The sequence below is a fragment of the Colobus angolensis genome, unplaced genomic scaffold (assembly GCF_000951035.1).
Source record: "Colobus angolensis palliatus isolate OR3802 unplaced genomic scaffold, Cang.pa_1.0 Scaffold394, whole genome shotgun sequence".
Taxonomy (NCBI): domain Eukaryota; kingdom Metazoa; phylum Chordata; class Mammalia; order Primates; family Cercopithecidae; genus Colobus; species Colobus angolensis.
The window spans coordinates 3,814,161-3,836,399 of NW_012117310.1; the positions used below are offsets into that span (position 1 = coordinate 3,814,161).

At 41.3% G+C, this 22,239-nt stretch overlaps 1 protein-coding gene across 3 annotated transcripts in view; it reads right to left on the reverse strand.

Annotated features, from left to right (window-relative positions):
* The window catches only part of SLC25A13 (solute carrier family 25 (aspartate/glutamate carrier), member 13), a 214,560-nt gene extending 192,321 nt beyond the window's left edge, over positions 1-22,239 (reverse strand). For 2 of the 3 annotated variants that reach the window (XM_011955112.1, XM_011955111.1), the window contains exon 1: positions 22,165-22,236. In XM_011955112.1, the coding sequence (XP_011810502.1) occupies positions 22,165-22,179 (15 nt within the window). In that variant the 5' untranslated portion in view covers positions 22,180-22,236. Of the gene's footprint in view, positions 1-22,164 lie in introns of all 3 variants that reach the window. The other variant, XM_011955113.1, reaches the window with a different exon arrangement.

A 22,239-nucleotide genomic window follows, 5' to 3' on the forward strand; every position in this document is an offset into this window, starting at 1 on the left:
ACACGGAGTTTCACTCTTGTTGCCCAGGCTGGAGTGCAATCTTGCGATCTCAGCTCATTGCAACCTCTGTCCCCCAGGTTCAAACGATTCTCCTGCCTCAGTCTCCCAAGTAGCTGGGATTACAGGCATGCACCACCACACATGGCTAAATTTTTTATTTTTAGTAGAGATGGAGTTTCATCATGTTGGCCAGGCTGGTCTCCAACTCGTGACCTCAGGTGATCTGCCCACCTCAGACTCCCAAAATGCTGGGATTACAGGCATGAGCCACTGCGCCTAGTCATGAATTTTTAATCTTTTTTAAAATCCTGAATTAGTAAGTGTTCTCTGCTGTTCAACAGAGGAAAAGAAAATATACTGCTAGTCAGCCTAAGATGAATGACTCTGCTGCCCTAAAAGCTTCAGAGAGGACTCCCCCCTCTCAGATCTCTATTCTGAGAAAGGTAGGGTAGGACGAACACAAGAGAACATGGGACAGCATAAAAATGCCTCCATCCTCCACTTTAAGAGCAGAAAAATCCCCTCCTTGATGGTCAGAGTCCCACATCTCATGGAAGTACATAACACTTTTTTCAAAAGCATATGGTACGCTAAGTTCTTAACTGTTTTCCTCTTAAAAGCAAAATGAATTTTCCACAAAATGAAGTATTCTTGCTGTATCTGAATACCACATCCTTTAAAATCTAATTAATTCTTTATGCCATGAACTTTGTAAGGTCTCCCCTGGGCAATGTTATTTCAGAGTAAACTTCACCTGCCCTAAATTCCCATAGCACATTTCTGCCTAAGGATCCTGAAATGTATATTCAGTGCTCCCCACCAGAACTACACCTCAAAGGGGGGAAAAAAGTGTTCACTTTGTAACCCTCTCAGGGTCTAGGGCAGAGAACACAAATCAAAACAAAGCCAGAGAATGACCCAACACTTGTAAGACATGTTGCCAAGTATGACTATTATCTCATTGGATTCTTGCTGCAAATCAGAGTCAGATAGGATGGATATTACTGCCGTAATTTTACAGAAGAGGAAACCAAAGCTCAGAAAGCATCAATTATTTCCCCAGAAAAGTCAGATTAAGTGCCAATCTGACATTTCTAAATGTTTTCTGAGCTGAGATCAGATCCCAAATATTCCATCTCATACTGTAGTGGCCTTACTACTGATCCACATTACAGGCAGCTTCAAAGTGATGGTAACTTGCATTAAGTGGCAATATAATACAGTCATGCATTGCTTAACAACAGGGAAACATTCTGAAAAATGCATTGTTAAGTGATTTCATCATTGTGTGAACATCCTACAGTGTACTTATACAAATCTTGATGGTGTAGCCTACTACATACCTAGGCAAATGAGATAGCCTATTGCTCTCCTAGGCTATAAATCTATACAGCATGTTACTATACTGAGTACTGTAGGCAACTGTAAAACAATGTGTATCTAAACACAGAAAAGGTATGGTAAAAATATGGTTTTAAAAGATAAAAAGTGGAACATCTGTACAGGGCAGCTCTATTATAATTTATGGGAACACCATCCATATATGTAGTCCTTCATTGACGCAAACATCCTTATGTGGTACATGACTGCTACATAGTATAAGCCTAAAAATCAAAACTCTCCCAATTTCTCCTAACAGTGTGTAGTGTCTGTCCAATGCTGTGATTAAGGACATGATCTTACAGGAATGGTGGCTCATACCTATAATCCCAGCACTTTGGGAGGCCAAGGTGGGAGGATCACTTGAGCCCAGGAGTTTGAGACCAGCCTGGGCAAGAGAGTGACACCCCATCTTCATTAAAAAAAAAAAAGAAAAAAGAACATGGCCTTAGTGTCAGATCATCCTCAAATAGGGAGCAGGACCAACCTCATAAACTCACTGGCTATGTGACCTGGAGGCCCTGACCTCTTAGCCTCACCTTCCTCATTTATAAAACGGGGAGTCCTAGACAGCTAGAAGACTAATATGAGATAATTACATAAAGTGCTTAGCACCAAAAAGGCCACACAGTTAAAGTGCTCATAAATGGTATCTATTACTATTGGTATTATTTATCCAAAGATGTTTATATTCTACCATGCTTATGCCTTAATAAATCTAAATGATGGGTAAACTGTCTCATAATTTGGAAGTGAGAAATTAGCAAAAGAGAAGAGAAAGAAACTCACAGATCTTCAAACACACTCACCAAACCACTAAATAAACATTGCGGCCATCCTAACTCATCATCGTCTCAGCTACCCTGCCACCAATCCAGAGCTCCAGGTACAGCAAATCGTTAATGATCACTACAAGATTTCTCTGAGGCCCACTAAAATTTGTATCAGGTCCTGCTACAGTCTATTTAAGGATAGATAAGTATGGTTCAACAGGGGATGGATTCAGAAAAATTACTACCAGCCTCCTGGGCCTCATCTCTACAGTAATTCCATCTATTATTCACCAGTCAAATGCTGTGTGGCTGTTTGGAATTTCCATTTATACTACTATCTCCAATTCCTATCTTCTTGTTTAGGCATCATTTGCTATGAATAAAGAACACTTACACAACTTAATTGAAGACAATGCAAAGTCACAGTGAGATGTACCAGTTTTCTGAAGGTGTATTTCAATGAATGCTTCCCAGGAAGTTCTATGAGCTGGAAAAAGGAAGCCACAGAAATGTAGCCACACTTTTAAAGTCAATTCAGAACAGCTGCTCAGCATGCATACTTTGTATCACATAAGCTTGGAATTATTAGACTTAGTTCATTCTTGGGCTTCAGAAGCCTGGAATTATTAGACTTAGTTCATTCTTGGGGTTTAGAAGAGTCATCAAACTTTAGATTGTTTCCAGAAGGCTTACTTTCACTGTTACATTTCTTTCTCATATATTAACAGCATGTAAATATTTACAGCCATGGTGTGGAGGCCATCAGCATCACCTGAGAACTTTTAAAAATACAAATTATCACGCTCATCCCAGACCCAAAGAATCAGTAAAGAAAACTGCCTGATTTTCTTTATCATTCTTCTTCTGAATTTGCATTTGTAAGAATAGATTCCAACATGAAAACAGTATTTTTATATCAAGAATTTTAAATCAAGTAACTGGTTTTCAAGCATATACAGTAAATGACTAAGAAGAAAGGGGTCCTTTACAAATTACTATGAAATATTATTTGCCACTTACATCAACAGGATAAAGAATTTTGTTGAAATTTGATAACATTTTACTCTGATTCCAAATTTAAGGGAAAAAGAGAGGGTTTTGGTGGTTTTTTTTTTTTTTTAGTTGGGGGTCTCACTGTGTCACTCAGGCTGGAGTAGAGTGGTGTGATCATGGCTCACTGCAGCCTCACATTCCTGGGCTCAAGCAATCCTCCCACCTCAGCCTCTTGAGTAGCTGAGGCTATAGGCATGTGTCACCAGGCCCTACTAATTTTTTTCAATTTTTTTTGTAGAAACAGAGTCTTACTGTGTTGCTCAAGCTAGTCTCAAACTCCTGGCCTCAAGTGATCCTCCCATCTTGGCCTCCCAAAGTGCTGGGTTTACAAGCATGAGCCACCATGCCTGGCCCAGAAAGGGGCAATGTTGGAACAGAAAAACTCTATGTATAGTTTCTTCCATAAACTGGGAAAAGTCTATCATTTTTTAACTTTAGTATGGAAATTTCAGGTTGATTCAATGAGTCTATGCTCCACAGGAACAAAATTTGAGAATCACTGAATATGTAAAACTTTTTGACAAGATAAACACTGGTTATAATTGTGTAAGTCATCAATAGCATTTGCAAAACATATACTAGCTAAGCACATCCTAGAAATAAAAACAATAACACAATTTCAAGAACTGGTGTTTTTAAAAAGGCAGGGGGTGGGGGAGAACATGGCAAGAAGAATAAGAAAGTTATCTTTCAGGACAAATGAATTCACTCTCATTCTAATACGAGTTAGAGCAGCCATAGGTAGGGGGTCACCAGAAAAGATATTCCTACCTATAGGAATATTTTTTAAACAGACTTTCTTACAATGGAATCAAGCTACAGTTGCAGGCTCATTACTTTAACAAATCACAGTGGTACAGAATGGTGTACTCAAAATAGTTGTCAGATCTACCAGAGGATGGTGGGGAAGAATATACGAAAATCTACATGAAAATAAGAAATGCTAATTTGAAAAATAAAATGCAAAGAAAAGAAAAGCTCTCCTCTTACACTGGGAAGCTCTAGAGATGTGAGACCTCCATCTCTGTGAGGGTACCTTACTCCTCAGATCATCCCCAGCTCTGGCAAAGATCAGGAAACCAAGTAGATGCTCTGGAAGTGCTGAATACAGAATAAAGTCTTTCAGGTCAGTAAAAATCTGACATTTACAATGAAAATAGGCAACTCTCTTCAGATCAATGGTTCTCAAAGTGTGGAGACCATCAGCATCACCTGGGAACTTTTAAAAATACAAATTATCATGCCCATCCCAGACCCACAGAATCAGAAACTGGGTGAGGTCCAGCAATCCCCTATGGTTTAACAAGCCCTCCAGGTGACCATGATGCAGTTAAAGTTTAGGAACCACACCTTTAGATAATGTCCAATTTTAATGTACTGATAATAAGACTTAGGTTCTCAGCCTTCGCTGCATATTCAAGTCCCCTGAGGTACTTTTAGGTTTTACAAAACCCAAACCATACCAAAGGTCAATCAAATGAGAATTTCTAGAATGGGTATCTTTAGAGCTCCCCCAAGAAATTATGATGTGTGGGTGGGCTGAGAACAACTGCATTAGAACCCAAGGCCCAACCTCAGCTGCTACATCACCAACTGTACGGCACAGCCCTTCCTCGGCAATACTTCGCCAGTCACCTTCCCAAACCTGAAACATCTGAAAGCCAAGACAAGCACAGACTTACGCTGAAAATTCTACCATCATAAAGTAAATATTTGCCTTAGATAAGAAATACAAACTCAAAGAGGTAGTTCATCAAAAGCAAGCTTCTGGGTGTGTGGGTGGGTATAAATAAGCATGCAGTGACAAGCAGGAAAGGGAGACAGAAGGAGAAACAGTCCTGCATAGTCTTTTGAACCTGAGGAAATAGTGCAGTAGGTGGCCCTGAATCCCAAAGAAAAGTATTCTTGGGTGTAACCTAACCACTTACAAGCTGCAGCCCACCCTCCTTCTTTATCTTTCCACACTAAAGACACTAGAAGGCTAAAACTACAATTCCCAGACTCCCTTGCTGCTATGAGGCCCATGTGCTGTCAATTAGATAAAACTGAGGTGAGATCTGGCAAAGGTTTGGGAGTTGGGGAGGTACCTTCTGCTGTTTCTGCCAAGCAAGCACCATTGCTGGAAGTGTCTAGTTTTCCTGTGGCAACCTCCTGCCCTCCCATGTCAGTGGCCACATGGTCCTGAAACACTGTCCACTTGGCAGGCAGCATTGTGACTGCACAGGAGGTCACTGCTGTCTTGGTGGCCTGCTCTGCTTGAGACTCTAGATGTCATTCTTTAGAGCTCAACCTCAAGTCTGTTTCTTCACCTTCCCAACAAACTGTGTAAGCCATTTAATACCCTGTAATAAATCTCTCTGCTTAAGCCAGCTAGAGTAGAGTCTGTTCTCTGCAAGTGAGCCCTGACTGATACAATCAGTAATTGCAAAAGCAAGTTTGGAATTTCCTAAAACCACAGTTACGATTAACTTGGGAAGAAGAAAAAGGTATCTCAAACTTAAGAAAATAATTTTTTATTGAAACCACTGAGTCACTCATCCTTCATCCTAAAGTTTCCCTAAGTCCTAATAAATGAAGAACAGTCATTATAAAAAAAGTTACTGAAATACAAATTAGTATAAAGACAAGATGCCCTGTTAAGCATTCTTCAAACCACAACATTTCTATGTAATCAGCTGGTAAAACTTCCTTTCACTCAACGGTTGACTTATAAAGTATCAGTCACCACAAATGTTAACCCACTGGGTAATTACACCAGCGAGTCATTTCAGAGGTACTAGAGATGTTTATCAGAAGGATTCAGTAGGTTGTGACGTATGTTACATTTCACTCTGCTCTGTTGTAGACAAACATAAACTATAAAGCCATCATCATTAAAATTCTGATATTAAGAGGCAGAGTGTAACAGTTAAGAAGGAATGGTGGTGTTTTAGCTGGGTTCTGTTATGCCAAAAGAGCCTGAAACATATTAGTTCTGGATTTTACTATTATTGTTATTAAGCTGACCTCTGCTCACTAGATGTGAGCAGCAAGCTGCGACAACCAAGAAACCGTCTCCAGAGGTTGCTAAAAGAAATCTCCTTGGGAGCCAAACTACTCCACCCCCCAGCTAACAACCACTCCTTAGATGGTGATGCTCTACTTGCTCATCCATGCAACACAATCACCGATGGGAAGGCTACAGTGTACCAGGCCCAGCGCCAGGCACCAAGGAGAAAACACCCAATAAGTCAGAAACCCTGCCCCAAGGAGGGAAAGCTGACTTATCGACAAGTGGTTGGTACAAAATGTATGACGATACATGCTACCATAAGGCAGAGTGGCAGGAGAATTAATAGCCTAATTCTGCTAAAGTTGAGGATCACGGAGGTGGTCTTTGGAACCTGATCATTTATTATTAATTATAGCAATAACAATGACCAGCTAACTTTTACTGGGTCCTTAACTCTATGCCAGGTATTATGCTAATGGCTTTATATCTTATTTCATTTAAATACTCTATCATTAAAACTCTTTAAGAGGAAGAGTGAGTAATAGCCCCATTTTTAAAATAAGGAAGCTGAGGTACTAAAGAGTCTTAAATGAATACTAGTAGATCACACAGCCAGAAATGACCCCTGAGCTCGGATTATTTAGACACTAATTATAATACCTGGAGGATATTCCCAGAGTTAAGCAAGCAAAAAGGGGGACTTTAAAGCTACCTTTAAGAATCAAGTCACTGGACAACATTGTAACTGTAACCAGTTTAAAATAAAATCTTTTTAATTTGGCATTTTGATTCATAAATGCCCATGGCTCAGTAGAAGACAGAACTGCCTAGTGCAGAATATTATTCTCCAGTATTTTATGCTGAACTCAGTCTCAATTTTTTTAAACATCAAGGTTACAGTATAATTAGGAACCAGCTGCAATTTTAATTACCGCACCCAATATAATTTGTTACATATTAGCAAGTGTCAAATTACTACTGCTCCTTAAATGAATAAAAACTGATTGTGCTGATGACTGGGATGTATGTTCCTGATGGGGAACAAAGGAATATAAAAAGTATATGACATATTTATAAAGTGCTGAAAGGCTCTACTTAGGAGATAACAAGTTGCTGAAGCCCAGATAATGCCATAAAAAGTTAAACACTTCTGAGAGAGAAGAGCTAACTTAATAAATACAGAGGAAGAGAAAGCCAAAAATGAAAGGACAATAAAGAAGTTGCTTCCACTATATAATGCCTTACCTGTCCAAAGTTCTGCTATGTATCAACCTCATCTAACTGAAGCACAGTCAAGAACCAGAAGGAAGCAAAAAGGAAAAGGGAAGGGGCTCTCTGCACAGCTGGAGCCTCATCTCAAAGACGACATACCATCTCACTTGAGTGAGCCCTCCTGGGTCCTATTCCACAGCCTACAACTTTTGACATGACTCTAATGCTTTACAAACATTAGCTCACTGACACTCTCAACAGCCCCGAGGAGCAGACACAGTTATGCTCATTTTACAGATGAGGAAACTGAGGCACAGAGAGGTTGAGTAACTTCCCCAAGTCGCACAGTTAGCAAGTGGCAGAGCCCTAATTTGATTGCAAATCCATGATTTCAGCCATTATGTGACACTGTCTTTCAGAGGAAAAGAAAGCACAGGATTAAGCAGGCAAGAGGATCCAGAGATCAAAAGAAAATTAGGACACAGAATCTGATTTCTGAGCATCCCCTGGTCTGACTTTCAGGGCAAGGACAGGGAGCTTCCCACTTTAGATACAGCTATGGTTATGATAGCCCAGTGATCTGGCCTTCCTTGCTGTTTCCAGTTCTCCTCTCTTCTCCCAACCTTCTTACTGGTATAAGAATAGAGAGCCTTGGGCCTGTGTGGCCAGGCTTCTGATCTACTGGGCAACTGTAGCATGGAGACCGATTGCCTTCAGAGCCTCTGCTCTCTTCCTCTTGTTCCCCTAGGGTGGGAGTACAGCAGCCAAACATTGAGCTTAGTCCCATTCACTTCCATCTTCTCCTTTGTGCCCTTCATCCCCCTGCATTTTGTTCTTTTTGCCCTCTGGTACCTCCTAGTGCCCCATCATCTCTACCCCCAGGGACTCGGAGATCATGCAGCAGAAGCAGAAAAAGGCAAAGAAGAAGAAGGAGGAACCCAAGTAGCTTCCTGGCTTCACTCCAATCTCTCTTGCCCTTCACTTGTGTGCCTGGAGCCAGTCCCACCACACTCGTGTTTCCTCCTGTAGTGACCACAGGTCCCAGCACCGATGGCTTCCCTTTGCCATGTGTCTGCAGTGGGTCCCTTTTGTACTTCCTTCCCCTCAAGTAGCCTCTCTCCCTACGGGCCACTCCTGGGAGTGAGGGGGTTAGCCCTTCCCAGTGTTTTTTCATTCCTGTGGAGCTTAAAAGTATTAAAAGTAGCTTTGTAATTCCAAAAAAAGAAAAGGAAAAGAAAGACATATCAACTGTAATGCATGAACCTTATTTACATGACAATTCAACAACTATTTTAAAAAATTTAAGACAATATGGGAAATGTGTACAATGTGTACAGAATACATATTTGAAGATATTGAAGAATTACTATAATTTTTTGAGGTGTAATAATGATATTGTGATTGTGCTTTGAAGAAATACTGTTTAGAGATACATAAAATATTTACAGATATGATGGCTGAGATTGCTTTGAAAAACATGTGGGGATGAATTAGCCAGGCGTGGTGGCATGTGCCTATAGTCCCAACTACTCAGGAGGTGAGGTGGGAGGACTGTTTGAGCCCAAGAGGTTGAGACTGCGGTGAGCCATAATCGTGCCACTGCACTCTAGCCTGGGTGACAGAGCAAGATCCTGTCTCCAAAAAAAAATGTTTAATAAAAAAAAAAAAAGGAGGGATGAAAGAAGTAGAGAGGGCATGGTATAAATGAAACAATATTGAGGCCATAAATTGATGATTACTACTGGCTAGATAGGGAGATGAGGGTTAATTATACTATTCCAGTTTTGCAGTTTTTCGGAAATTTCCATAATGAGAAGTTTAAAAAATGATGCTGTTCTTTCAAGGACTAAGTCAAATGCCTCTTCCTCCAGAATTCTCCAACCAGATTCCCCTCATAGAACGTTTCCTATTTCATGAGCTTCACAATGGAACATTTAAATCCAACTCCACTGTGGCCAAGCACGGTGGCTCACAACTGTAAATCCTAGCACTTTGGGAGGCTGAGGCAGGTGGATCACCTGAAGTCAGGAGTTCAAGAACAGCCTGACCACCACGGAGAAACCCCGTCTCTACTAAAAATACAAAAAATTAGCCGGGTGAGATGGCACATGCCTGCAATCCCAGCTACTCGGGAGGCTAGGGTAGGAGAATCACTTGAACCAGGGTTCAAGAGGTTGCGGTGAGCCGAGATTACACCATTGCACTCTAGCCTGGGCAACAAGAGTGAAACTCCATCTCAAAAAAAAAAAAAAAAAAAAAAATCTGACTCCACTGTTAACCAGTAGCATGACCTCTTGTTTTCTCATCTGCTAAAAGTAAGAGAGTAACGATTGAATGAAAACAGCACAACTTGAGACAATCTAGCAGCGCCTTGCTTCCCAGTTACTCTTCATATTCAGAGCATTAGCTGAATGGGGCAGCAGCAGATACCTGAGCCCTGAGGGGAGGTGATCTTGGCTTTCTGAACTAATCAGATTTCCTCTGAAGGCTGAACCAGCAGATTCAGGCTGAATTAGCAGCAGGTCTCTCTAGCTGATGATGTGGCACTAGTGAAGGGTAATGAACTCCTGGGGTTAAGCAACAAAAATTAAACTGGCTCCTGACCTTTCATCTTATACCAAAAGAACTGGAGTTGGATCAGAGTTAATCTTTAAAAGGAGAGACAGAGAATTCTAAAAATTCTAGAAATTCTAGAAAAATGCACAGGTGGTTTCTTATGTAATATTAGGTAGGGAAGCTGATTTCAAACATGACAAACTCAGAAGTCATATAATCCAAAAGCCATAAAGAAAAAAAGGATAAATATTTGACATAAAAATTTAAAAAGTGAATATAAATCAGTTAAATAACAACTGAGAAGAAAAATAACAACAAGATTTGCAAGAGATAGGACAAAGGGGCAATGTTCCTCATTTAAAAGCACTCTTAGAACAAATCAATGTGAAAAGGCAAATAAACCAACAGAAAATCAGGCAAAGGTCAAGACCAGGCTCTTCTCAAGTTGCTGTTGGACACCACAAATGGATTAACTGAAATCTCCATGAACCACCATAAAAAGAGAATCTAGGACTGAGCTTTCACTTCTGGAACTGAGCTGGAAGGCAATGAAAAGATAGTGGCATCCTCAAACTCAGAATCAACATCGGCCTGCAATAAAATGAGTGTATGAATTCTCAGAAGTGAATGAAATTCCTTGCCAGTGGGTACAACAAAGTCAAAGGAGAGACAGGATATCACCCTCTTGTCCTTCAAGCCACTTGATGACCTAGGGTACTACTGAGACTAGCTGGGCTAAAACAGCAGCAATGGAACACATTGGTTGGACCTGCTGGGAATTTTGCCCTCTAATGTACCTGGGCTTTTTTAATCAAAAGGGAGAGTTTCTCTAGGTGCCTCCTTTTGAAGCAGCCTTTCTGTAGTCATAGAGATTCATGTACCTCAGGACAGCACAACCCCTGCCAAGTCTGTTCTGATGTTCTGATTCTCCATCATGTGCTCACCTGGTGATTACCCATGCACACTCCTTAAGTATTTCCAAATTCTCATCATATTATTTTGTTGGGGGATGGAGGGGATTAAGCAAATGGATTATTAGAAAAAGGTTTACAACAAACCACACACATGCAGCAGAAAATCTCCTTCCCCCTTTACTTTGCCATGTGTTGGCATGTCAAGTAAATGGACAATTCAACCAGCAGTGTCTGAATGCTATGCAATAGTTACTCTGAGGCATATCTGTGTCCAGAGAAGGTCCTTGTCATCAAGAGTTTAAAATCTAGGAGGAAACACAAAATAAATCAGCAGCAAAGATCATTTCCCTTCAGAACCTTGACATCATTATCTCACTCAAGCCATTTTTAAATGATTCAATAACTGTTATGGGCTGAACTGTGTCCCCCACACCTAATTCATACGTTGAAGTCCCAACCCCAGCCCCTCGGGAGATGACTGGCCATATATGAAGACAGGGTCTTTGAAAAGTTAAAATGAGGTGATGAAGGGGACCCTAATCCAAAAAGACTGGTGTCCTTATATGAAGAGGAAATCAGGATACAGACACAGAGGAAACCCCACGAAGACAGCCATCTACAAGCCAAGGAGAGAAGGCCTCAGGAGAAACCAACCTTGCTGGGGTCTCAATCTCAGACTTTTAACTTCTAGAACTGTGAAAAAATAAATTTCTGCTGTTTAAGCCATCCAGTCTGTGGTACTTTGTTATGGCAGCCCTAGCAAACTAATACAATATCTTTTAATATGGTCTCCATATTCCAGCTGTTCCAATTCTTTTACTTGTTTTTAACCCAGGCTCAAGCATTGTATTTGGTCATCAGGTCTCTTTGGGAGTCTCCTTTATTCCAGCCTTCTTCATTCATAACACTGATATTTTTGAAGTCAAGCCAGAGGTCTTGCAGCATGTCCTACTTTCTGGATTTGTCTGATTATTTCCTCACGATTAGATTCAGATTAAATATTTTTGGCAAGAACTCTTTTGGGTTCATATTGTACACTTCCCATTGCATAATATCAGCCAGTAACATAATGCTAGTTTATCCCATTTGCTGATGATCACTTGGTTGAAGCAGATTTCTCCATTGTAAAGGTACTTTTTCCCCCTCTGTAAACAGCAAGTAATTTACTAGGAGATGCATTGAGACAATGGGAATTCCAACAGTCTTTTACTGAAAGGCTTCAGCATCCAATGAAAATCCATGCCTGAATCAATTATTACTTGCAGGTGGCAAAGTCATTTTTTTTTCCTTTTTCTAATTCTAGCATAGCTTCTACTGTTATTAGCTAGCATTCTTCGGTAAAGAAAGCTTTATCAGTCTACTCTCCATCTCACTTGGCTCCTTTTAGGGAGCAATAATTATCACTCATTATGTTGTGTTGGATTTTTTGAATTCAATATGTTACAATCCCTTTCCAATTGATTTGTCTTAATTGTGGTAAAATATACACACCATAAACTTTATCATTGTAACCATTTTTAAGTATACAATTCAGCGGCATTAAGTACATTCACAATGTTCTATAACCATCACCATTACCCACTTCATCATCCCAAACATAAACTCTGCACCCATTAATTAATACCCAATTGAATTTTAATTGCCATTATTTTTATAACAATTACGATATATACTCATATACAGACACACATACATACATAATATGCATACATACACATAAGAGTGTGTATTTAAATAATGAAAACCACTTTTAACTCAATGCACCAGGAAGGGCAAATGTTAATATTTAAAGTTAGCTGGTTAAAACTATTATGCAAAAAGCTGGCAGACTTAAGATGACAACATCTGAAACCACTGACCAAAATGTAACATTACAAGAAACAACCAAGAATCAGGTGCTTCCTCATGTGAGTATCCAGTACCAAGTACCCAGCAATGTGATGGGAAGCGCTCAGCACCATCTAGGAAGTATTCTAGCCAAAACCAAAAAAGACTCTAACTTGATCAAGCTTTTAGATTAAACTGTCACTTGCAGGAAATACTGAGTCCAAGCAACACCACAAAGATGTAATCAGCAAAGTCCAAATTGTGGGAAATTACAGGAAAGATGACCCAATTCCCTCATTAAATAAACTGCAATGAAACAACCAAAAAGGGGGCAGGAAAACCTATAGATTAACAAGATTTAAAAGACATATCCACCAGCCATGTGTGGACTGTATCTAAATATCAATTAGTAATAAAAACTGTAATCTTAGGACATGGGTTTTAGCATTCCTACAGGGGCTTCAAGAAATGGGAAAATAGAACCACAACCCCTTCTGAAAATTGAAGAGAACTCAGACTATATATATATATATATATATATATATACACACACACACACACACACATATATATATCTGCCCACAAATACAGAGAAATGAAAAGAAGTATTTCTTTCTGACAAAGGCTAAAAAACAAGAAAAGAAACATTTCTGTCTCTGACTGACCTCTATGTTAAACAAACAAACAAACAGGCTCTCTTTTATCCTGCCACCCTGTTGCCATAGCTTTATGGCAAGAAATGTGAACAGAGGTCGATATGTCCCATTCACAAACTGCTGTGAAGAATATGAAAATCGAGTGAGTCTGGGGTAATACTGGGAAAGTATTAAAAGTATTGAAAATGCAGCCAAGACCAAAGAGATTTTAGCTGGCTGAGAGTTTAAATTGCATTCTGCAGGCAACAGAAGCCATACTGCATAGCAAGGCAAATTAAAGAGGGCAATGTAGCACACTGGTTATGTGCTTGGGCTCTGGAGCCAGGCCTCCTGTGTTGAAATCACAGCTCTCCTATTTACAAGCTGTGTGATCTTGGGAAAGTTACATAATCTCTCTGTGCCTCATAGAACTTAACTACTCTGTACAGATGAGTTTCTCGATGTGTATTATGAAAGTAAGAGCACTTATATGTCATAGGAATGTTATGAAGATTGCATTAGTAAAGTGCTTGGAACAGTGTCTGGCTTCTGTGAGTGTTATATAAATGTAACCTAATGATGTTGTTATTATTTGCATAAACTTTTTGAGCCTTAGGTTTCTTTATCTGACAAATGAGGTTATCAACACCTTCCCTGCTATCTTGTAGATGATTATAAAGATCAAATAATGAAGCTTGGGTCTTTCTATTATCTGGTTATATTAATCCCTGAAGACTCTGAGCTTCTTGAAAACAAATCTAGTAGCTTACTTGTTTTTGGAAGCCCAGCACAGTGTAGGCACTGACAAATAGTCATCATCACTTATGCCCTTGAATGCATTTTTTAAAGCTGCTAAGTACTGTACCCATGAACACAGTACTGCTATTATCATGGCAACAAGAGCCAATCTTAGAAAAGTCCTTTGGCAGTCTGGACAGAATAGAGAGAAAGATGCAGGGATGAAATCAAAGGCAAGGGGATCGGTGGGAGCTACAGTAATGGTACAGCTACAAAATAATGAGGACCTGAATTTGAACAGAGAAGACAGGACATACATGCTCCAGGGCTGTAGAAGGGTTTCACTGATCCACCTCTTTTCCCACATCCAATCCAGGCCAATGGTGTCTCTCCTACCTACCCATGACAGGTACTTAATTGAACTAACTGTTAGGAAAGTGAAGCTTCAGGCTAAAGTCAGGAATGACCAAAAAGATGGATTCAGTCATAAGAACTGGTGAGTTCTAGGTCAGCAGAGTTTGAAATATCTTTGAGACAGACAAGTTGAGTTTTCCAGCTAAAACTAAACAGCTAAAAATGCAGGGCCAGAGCTTGAGACAGCTACCCAGGCTGAGGAGCATCAAGGAGCCAATCCCCATTAACGGGGCAGGTAGTGCAGCAGGAACTGGAGGGAGGAGATGATCTCAGGTACAGCCTTGGGGGACACTAACCTTCCAGGTGTCCAAGCAGAAAGAAGAGAAGCCCACAAAGTGCAGCACTATTCACAATAGCAAAGACAGGGAACCAACCTAGGTGCCCATCAATGGTGAATTGCATAAAGAAAATGTGGTATATATCCACCATGGAATACCTTGCAGATATAAAAAAGAACAAAATCATGTCCTTTGCAACAACATGGATGCATCTAAGTGAACTAATGCAGGAACAAAAAACCAAATATCACATGTTCTCACTTCTAAGTGTGAGCTAAACATGGGTACTCATGGACATAAAGATGGCAACAACAGACACTGGGGACTACTAGAGGGAGGAGGAAGGGGGACAAGGGTTGAAAAACTAATCATTGGGTACTATGCTCAGTACCTGGGTGATGGGAGTCAACTGTACCCCAAGCCTCAGCATCATGCAATATACCCAGGTAACAAATCTGTACATGTACCTCCAGAATCTAAAATAAAAGTTGGAATTATTTTTTAAAATGTAAATTTAAAAGAAAAGAAAGCAAGACCCTTGGTTAGATTCAGAAAAAGTGAAAGATTTCTAGATTTTTGCTAAAGTAATGCTTCTCAAAAGGTGCAGCACTAGTGCTGAACCTACATATATCTGACCTGTACAGGGAAGGGAAAAACACTACATTTTTGGCCAAAATTCCTCATTGGTAAATTAGTACATTCTGTTTTGAAGACTAGGGTAAAGTGTACTATCATTCTAAATGCATATGTCACACTGCCAAACACTAAAATAAAAACATATCTTTGCTGGGAAGAAAGAAGATGAAAGAAGAAACAAGAAGGAAGGAGGAAGAAGGAGGAAGGAGGAGGAAGAAGGAGGGAGGAGGAAGAAGGAAGAAGGAGGAGAAAGAACGAAGGATGAAGAAGGAGGAAGAAGGAAGCAGCAGCAGCAGCAACAGCAGCAGCAGCAGCAGCTGCCACCTGCAAAGGAGAATAAAGGGGTGATATGAGAGGCTAGAGGCCAATAATGAGAGACGACATCATGAAAGCAGATGGCGAGAAAGGAAAGGTAGGAGACAGGGTCATGTGAGGCCAGATATGAGGACAAGCCAGCAGGTTTAGAACTGAGGTTACTGGTGACTTTTAGGAGAAGGGCATTTAATTTAGTTCACTTCACCCAATTAGAGGGTCTGTCTGGTTAAACAGGCCATGAAAATAGGGTTTGCTCAGTAGCTGTTAAATACTTTGCTAAAGGAATTGTATCACTACACAAAGGCATATCCCCCTTATCCCCGAGCAGAACCAACATATGTCTCAGTGTCACACATTCCTCTGTTGCAAGGTCCACCCTAAGGCAAACCTGCAGAGTCTTATGAGGAAACCTGTAGGTGTTTATGAGGCAGCAAATGCCAAGCAGAGAGGAGGAAGCGCTTAGCAGGAATGCCATAATAGATAATCCTCACAGATAGTGGAGAACAAAGAGAGGAATGGTTCCCTCTAGGAGTTCATCAAAAGCAGATACTGGTCTTGGGAGTAAAGGTCTAAGAGAGCAAAGCACTGAGGAGTCAGAGCTCCTCTGACAATCTTCTAAAAGAACTCAGTATCTAAAAAAGACCTGCTCCCTGACTTTTTTACACTACACATCATCTTTCAACTCCCCCGACACGTTTCCAACCATCTATTTGCTGTAAAGTCGTATGACCTAAGCTACGGAACACAGGCACCATATGGCCCTGGATAGGTTAGCCCAGGAGAGAGGGCTCTGAGACCAGGTTTACTCTTTGTAATGCTTCCCTCCTCCAGCACCTTCTCTGATCACAAAAAACCACTGAGACTCTGCAGGAGACAAACAGAGCTTTCAATCAATTTTGAGATTAAAATCTATATTCTAGGATTATCACAAAACTGTATAAACTTGATGCCTAAGCACCAGGAGACATCAGGCAGGACTAACACAAAACTGTCAAGAAAGAAGAGAAATTTGGAGAAACCCCTACATACCCTTCCTTTGAACTGACACACCAGGGACTTTAACTTAATCTTACTGCATTCCTTTCTTACTCCAAGAAGGAGCCAGCAGGTCTCTTGAAGCAACGTGCACCAAATAACTGTGGTTGTCAAGCTTTCAAAAATCCCCAGGCTCATGCCCCACCCAAGTCCAATTCAATCATGATCTCTGGAGTGAGACCCAGGCATCAGCAGTTTTTTATACCAGTCCAGAAGACTTCAATGTGCAGGGAATCACTGGCCTAGAGCAGTGCTAAAAGTAAAGGCATTCATGGAAATTTGGACCAATAACAAATGTTTCTGGGACTCCATTTCTAGGACTCTCCTGGTAAAAGGGGACAGGACTGAGGAGGTAAAGGGTAAAGATCACTGTGTTAACATAAATTCCAAGGCCATCCAGCTCCACAAGTTAAGAACCCCTAAAACCCAAACAGTGGAGCCACAGATACTTCTTGTTTTAATAACCATCATCACGGCAGCATAAAAACAACTCAAACCTTCTTTCCTCCATTTCTATCACAAAAACTGATTTGCTTTATTATGATATCACCAAATACCTAGTAGAGTTTTTACCATAGGGGAGAAAAAACTTTGCCATTTGAAGAATATCTTTAATAACCTTAATATGTTTTATCCTCAATGACAAACCTCTGAAGAGGGTTTCATGATGGGTGAAAAACGTACAAAACACAGAAGTTAAATATACAGCCCAAAGCCTGGGCAACATAGCGAGACCCCCATCTCTACAAAATATATTTAATTAGCTGGGTGTGGCGGCGTGTACCTGAGGTCCCAGCTACTCAGGAGGCTGAGGTGGGAGGATCTCTTGCATCCAGGAGGTCTAGGCTATAGTGAGCAATAATCATACCACTGTACTTCCACGTGGGTGAGACAGCGAGACCCTGTCCCAAGTATATATTATATATATATATGTGTGTGTTTGTGTATATATATGTGTGTGTGTATATATATATTATAGTCCAAATCATAAGTAATGGAAACTGGATTAAAGTTTCTACAAAGGTATATGACAGTGGTGACAGTTACACAACTCTGTGCATATTTTGAAAACCAATAAATCATATGCTTTAAATGGGTAAATTGTATAGTACTTGAATTATATCTCAATAAAGCAATTAAATAAAAGGTATGTGACAATTCCTGTCCTGCAGGGATTTGCGATCTGGTTGGAGAGATGAGAAATACACTGAATACACATTGAAATGAAGCATATACAGAGTGACAAAGGTGTTCTAAGATCATTGGACTGGGATGATCAGGAAATATACACATCCATACCCGACGGCATGCGAACTCTCACACATACACCTTCACAAATGGAACTCTTTGTAAGGCCCGGGAGAGTAGTGCAGAAGTCAAGAGCAGAGACTCTGAAGACACATCAGCAAGGTTCAAATCAACGCTGTAGCATTTACTTGTTGTACAAGCGTGTTAACCTCCCCAACTCAGTTTTCTTACCTGTAAGTTGAAGTCAAAAACAGAAAGCGCCCGCTTCTTAGAATTAAGAAAATTAATTGAGTTACTATTTGTAAAGCACTTGGGAAAGTACCTGGCATGCAATAAACAGTAGGTAAGGCAGTTCTCAAATAAAAGTCTGGTTTACACTAAGACACCTAAGCCCCTCCTAAGTCATCTCCCACACCTCTCCCAAATACTTTACTCTCCACCATCCTAAACTACCAGGCAGACATGGTAGACAGAGTGAGGCCACAGCTGCTGGAGCCAAACTGGCAGGATTTGAACCCCAGCTCCATAATTTCCTAATTATCAGATCTTTTTTTTTCTTCTTTCTTTTTATTTTTTTTTTTGAGACAGAGTGTTGCTCTGACGCCCAGGCTAGAGTGCAATGGCGCGATGTTGGCTCACTGCAATCTTCGCCTCCCGGGTTGAAGCAAATTCCCCTACCTTAGCCTCCCGAGTAGCTGAGATTACAAGCAGGCACCACCATGCCCGGCTAGTTGTTTTGTACTTTTACTAGAGATGGGCCACATTGGCCAGGCTGGTCTCAAACTCCTGACCTGAGGTGATTCACCTGCCTCCCAAAGTGCTGGGATTCTCCATCTCCCCATTAAAACTATTTAAAGGAAAGTCATGAATAATTAGTTGTATTTAAATAAGTATAAAGACCAAAGAAAGACAGAGGAGATCAGGAAACTAACTGCTAGTTGTGGTTACATCTATCCAGAAAATATCAAAACTGCTTAAATATTCAAACAATTTGTCACAGTGAGTCTAGTGAGTGTTGCAATTCTCCTACAAGTGCTGAGTCCCCAGAGTCTCAGTCCAATTTCCTAACACTCCACTGAGGTGAAGTCCTCTCCTATCCAGGCTTCTCAACTTTTAAGAGGGAATGTCAACCCTACCCCTACGGCTCTGTGTTCAGCCGGCAACATGGAATAGCTATGTTCCAGGCAAAAAGCAAGGAGCACAGGCTTTATTTAACTCAGGCTGCCAACAGAATCAACTGATAAAGGTGATGCCCAAAGGCAGTTCAATGAGGGACATTCTTGGAATAAGTTCGACCAGCAGCTTCATTGAGGGACCTTTTAAGGCCACATTTACTGTACTGCCATTGAGTTACAATAAAGGACATGATAAGAAATGGCCTTATGCAACCCACAGACATATATCGGTAGTCAAAAGGTAGTTTCAAATGCAGTCCACTCACAGCATATAAAAGAAACTGTTCGGCAAGGCGCGGTGGCTAACGCCTGTAATCCCTATACTTTGAGAAGCCAAGGCAGGCAGATCATGAGATCAACAGATCCAAGACCATCCTGGTCAACATGATGCTGGCCTACTAAAAATACAAGAATTAGCTGGGCTTGGTGGCAAGTGCCTGTAGTCCCAGATACTCGGGAGGCTGAGGCAGGAGAATCACTTGAACCCAGAAAGCGGAGGTTACAGTGAGCCAAGATCACGCCACTGCACTCCAGGCTGGCGACAGAGCAAGACTCCGTCTCAAAAATTAAAAAAAAAAAAAAAAACTGCTCTCAGAGAGCAGTATAAGAAGACTTCTCTACCAAGTAAATGACCTCACTGATCATTTCCTCTTTGCTTTGGCTGGGAGAAAATGCAATCACCTCTAGTAAGCACATAATTTTCCACTAACCTTAGTTCTGGCTTTGTCTTACTTTCCCTTTATCCTGTTTTTCCCATCTACTTGGGACTTGATTTTTATATATCTTGTTGGATTGCAAAGTAAGTATATATGATGTGAGCTATCAGATATCCCAGAAAGAGGTGAGTGCAAATGAAGACATAAACAAAAACACAAGCTCCCAAGTAGTAAAAATGAACATTTCATTTTCCCTGACTCATTACTTAGCTAAAAATCAACTGCCCTTGATATGTGATACTTCTACTATTATGTAGAAATACAACTAAAGAGTTCAACCAACTTCCATATCACTTATTTTACGTTTTTTGTTGTTGTTGTTGTTTGTTTTGGGGGTTTTTTTTTTCAGACAGCGTCTCACTCTGTTGCCCAGACTGGAGTGCAGTGGCACGATCTCGGCTCACTGCAATCTCTGCCTCCTGGGTTCAAGACATTCTTCTGTCTCAGCATCCTGAGTAGCTGGGATTACAGGTGCCTACCATCATGCCTAGCTAACCTTTTTTGTATTTTTAGTAGAGACAGGATTTTGCCACATTGGCCAGACTGGTCTTGAACTCCTGGCCTCAACTAACCCGCCTGCCCCAGCCTCCCAAAGTGCTGGGATTACAGGCATGAGCCACAGCACCGGGTCACTTATTTTACTTAATATTACTCAAGTCTTATATTCCATTTCTATGCACATGTCTCAATTTATGTTTCTCAATTACCTTATCTCCTAAAAAAGTAAAAACATTTACATCACCTGCAGACATAAAACTAACAGTAAAGAATGGGTACCTAGTCCCACCTACTCTAGGGAATTAATTCATACCAAGACTTGTATCTTGGTTGCATGCAAATTTAATGCAAAGGAAAGGTCAAGGGCTATTGGGCTTGAAAGGGTTAAGGTAGCTTTCAAAATTGAATCCTAGTGATGCTCGGAGAAACTGCTGAAAAGTTATGGATACATATACACACACACACACACCTGTGTGTTCATATGCACACATACATAAGTCCATGCACCCAGAGTACTTTCCTAAGGATGAAAAAGAGTAATTACAGAAAAGAGAAAAGCCACTTAGGCCACAGAGACTAACAACATGAAGAAGCCTACAGATCTAGGGAGCCTGGAGAGACTTAAGTCATAGAACAGCATTTAAATATATTTGTCTGCTTACAATTTCCATTGCAAATGTGATTAGTTTGCTTGAATAAATAGGAATATGATGTGTTGGCCATGTTTTCCTCTAGAGGGTTATCACAGAGTTTTGATTAAGGACAAATGTTTGAAATATTAGGTATATTTAAGTTCACTGCACTTAAAATGAGCTAAGAAGTTGTATAGGCTTGATTAGAGGGCTGCATTCGTGAACTTAAATTAAAAGCAATAAATTCCAAATGATTCAAGTGATTGGGACTAAATATGGTATTCTGCCAGAGAAGTTGAAATGCAGTCCAAAGAGACTGAAATGGTGTCCAGGTTTCAAGAAATGGTGAAAGAGGAAAGGTCAAGTGTTGGAGTTGCCTTTCCTCTGGGTTAGTGAATGAGTCACATTACACAGAATCCCTTTCAAGTACAACTTCACAGGAGTGATAGGCTCCCAGGACAATCTGTTTCATCGTTTTCAAAAAGAAGCCTCTCAAATGCTCCGAGGCGGGTATCTGTAAGTGTTGTCAGATGGAGAGAGGGAGGGGGAAGATGGGAATGATGGGAAAGCGGGGAGGGGGAGAGTCCCTGGACTTTTTATTCACAAAGGCGCAGGCCAAGTCTCCTAGGCAGTTTACAAAACGGAAGTCTAAGTGACTTCCCTACTGGGGGAGGGCGGAGCCCTTGAAACGTAATAGGATCAGGCTTCAGCCCGGCCTGTGGCCCCTGGAAGAAGCCCGGGTCAACAACCAGCGGGGTCAGGAGCAGGAGAGCGCTGGGGAGGTCGAGGACCGCCAGTGCTTCCCTGCCCAGGGTGCACCAGGCCCCAATCGCGCCCGCTCCTCTTCGTCGGCCCTGGCTCAGCCGCGTGAGACACCAACTCCCCTCCCGGGCCAAGTGGGAGTGTCCGGCCCGCAAAGTTTCCACTGCAAGGTCGGACCTCGGTCTCCGCACCGGCCGCCTGTTCTACCCGGGAGGAGTGGCCCCCTCCCTCCCGCAGCTGCAAGGTGGAACCGCTGCCCGGCACCCCATTTTGCTCCGCCTGTGGCACCATCCCAGACACGTGAGCGCCCGAGCCTCTCACGCCCCCAGGCTGATCCGGCAGGCGCACTCCCCCCGGCCTCGGGCCCGTGGTTACCTTGGCGGCCGCCATGATTCGCCCTGGTTGCCGGTGACTGCGGGACCCACTCACTGGCTGACTGGCGTTCGGGGC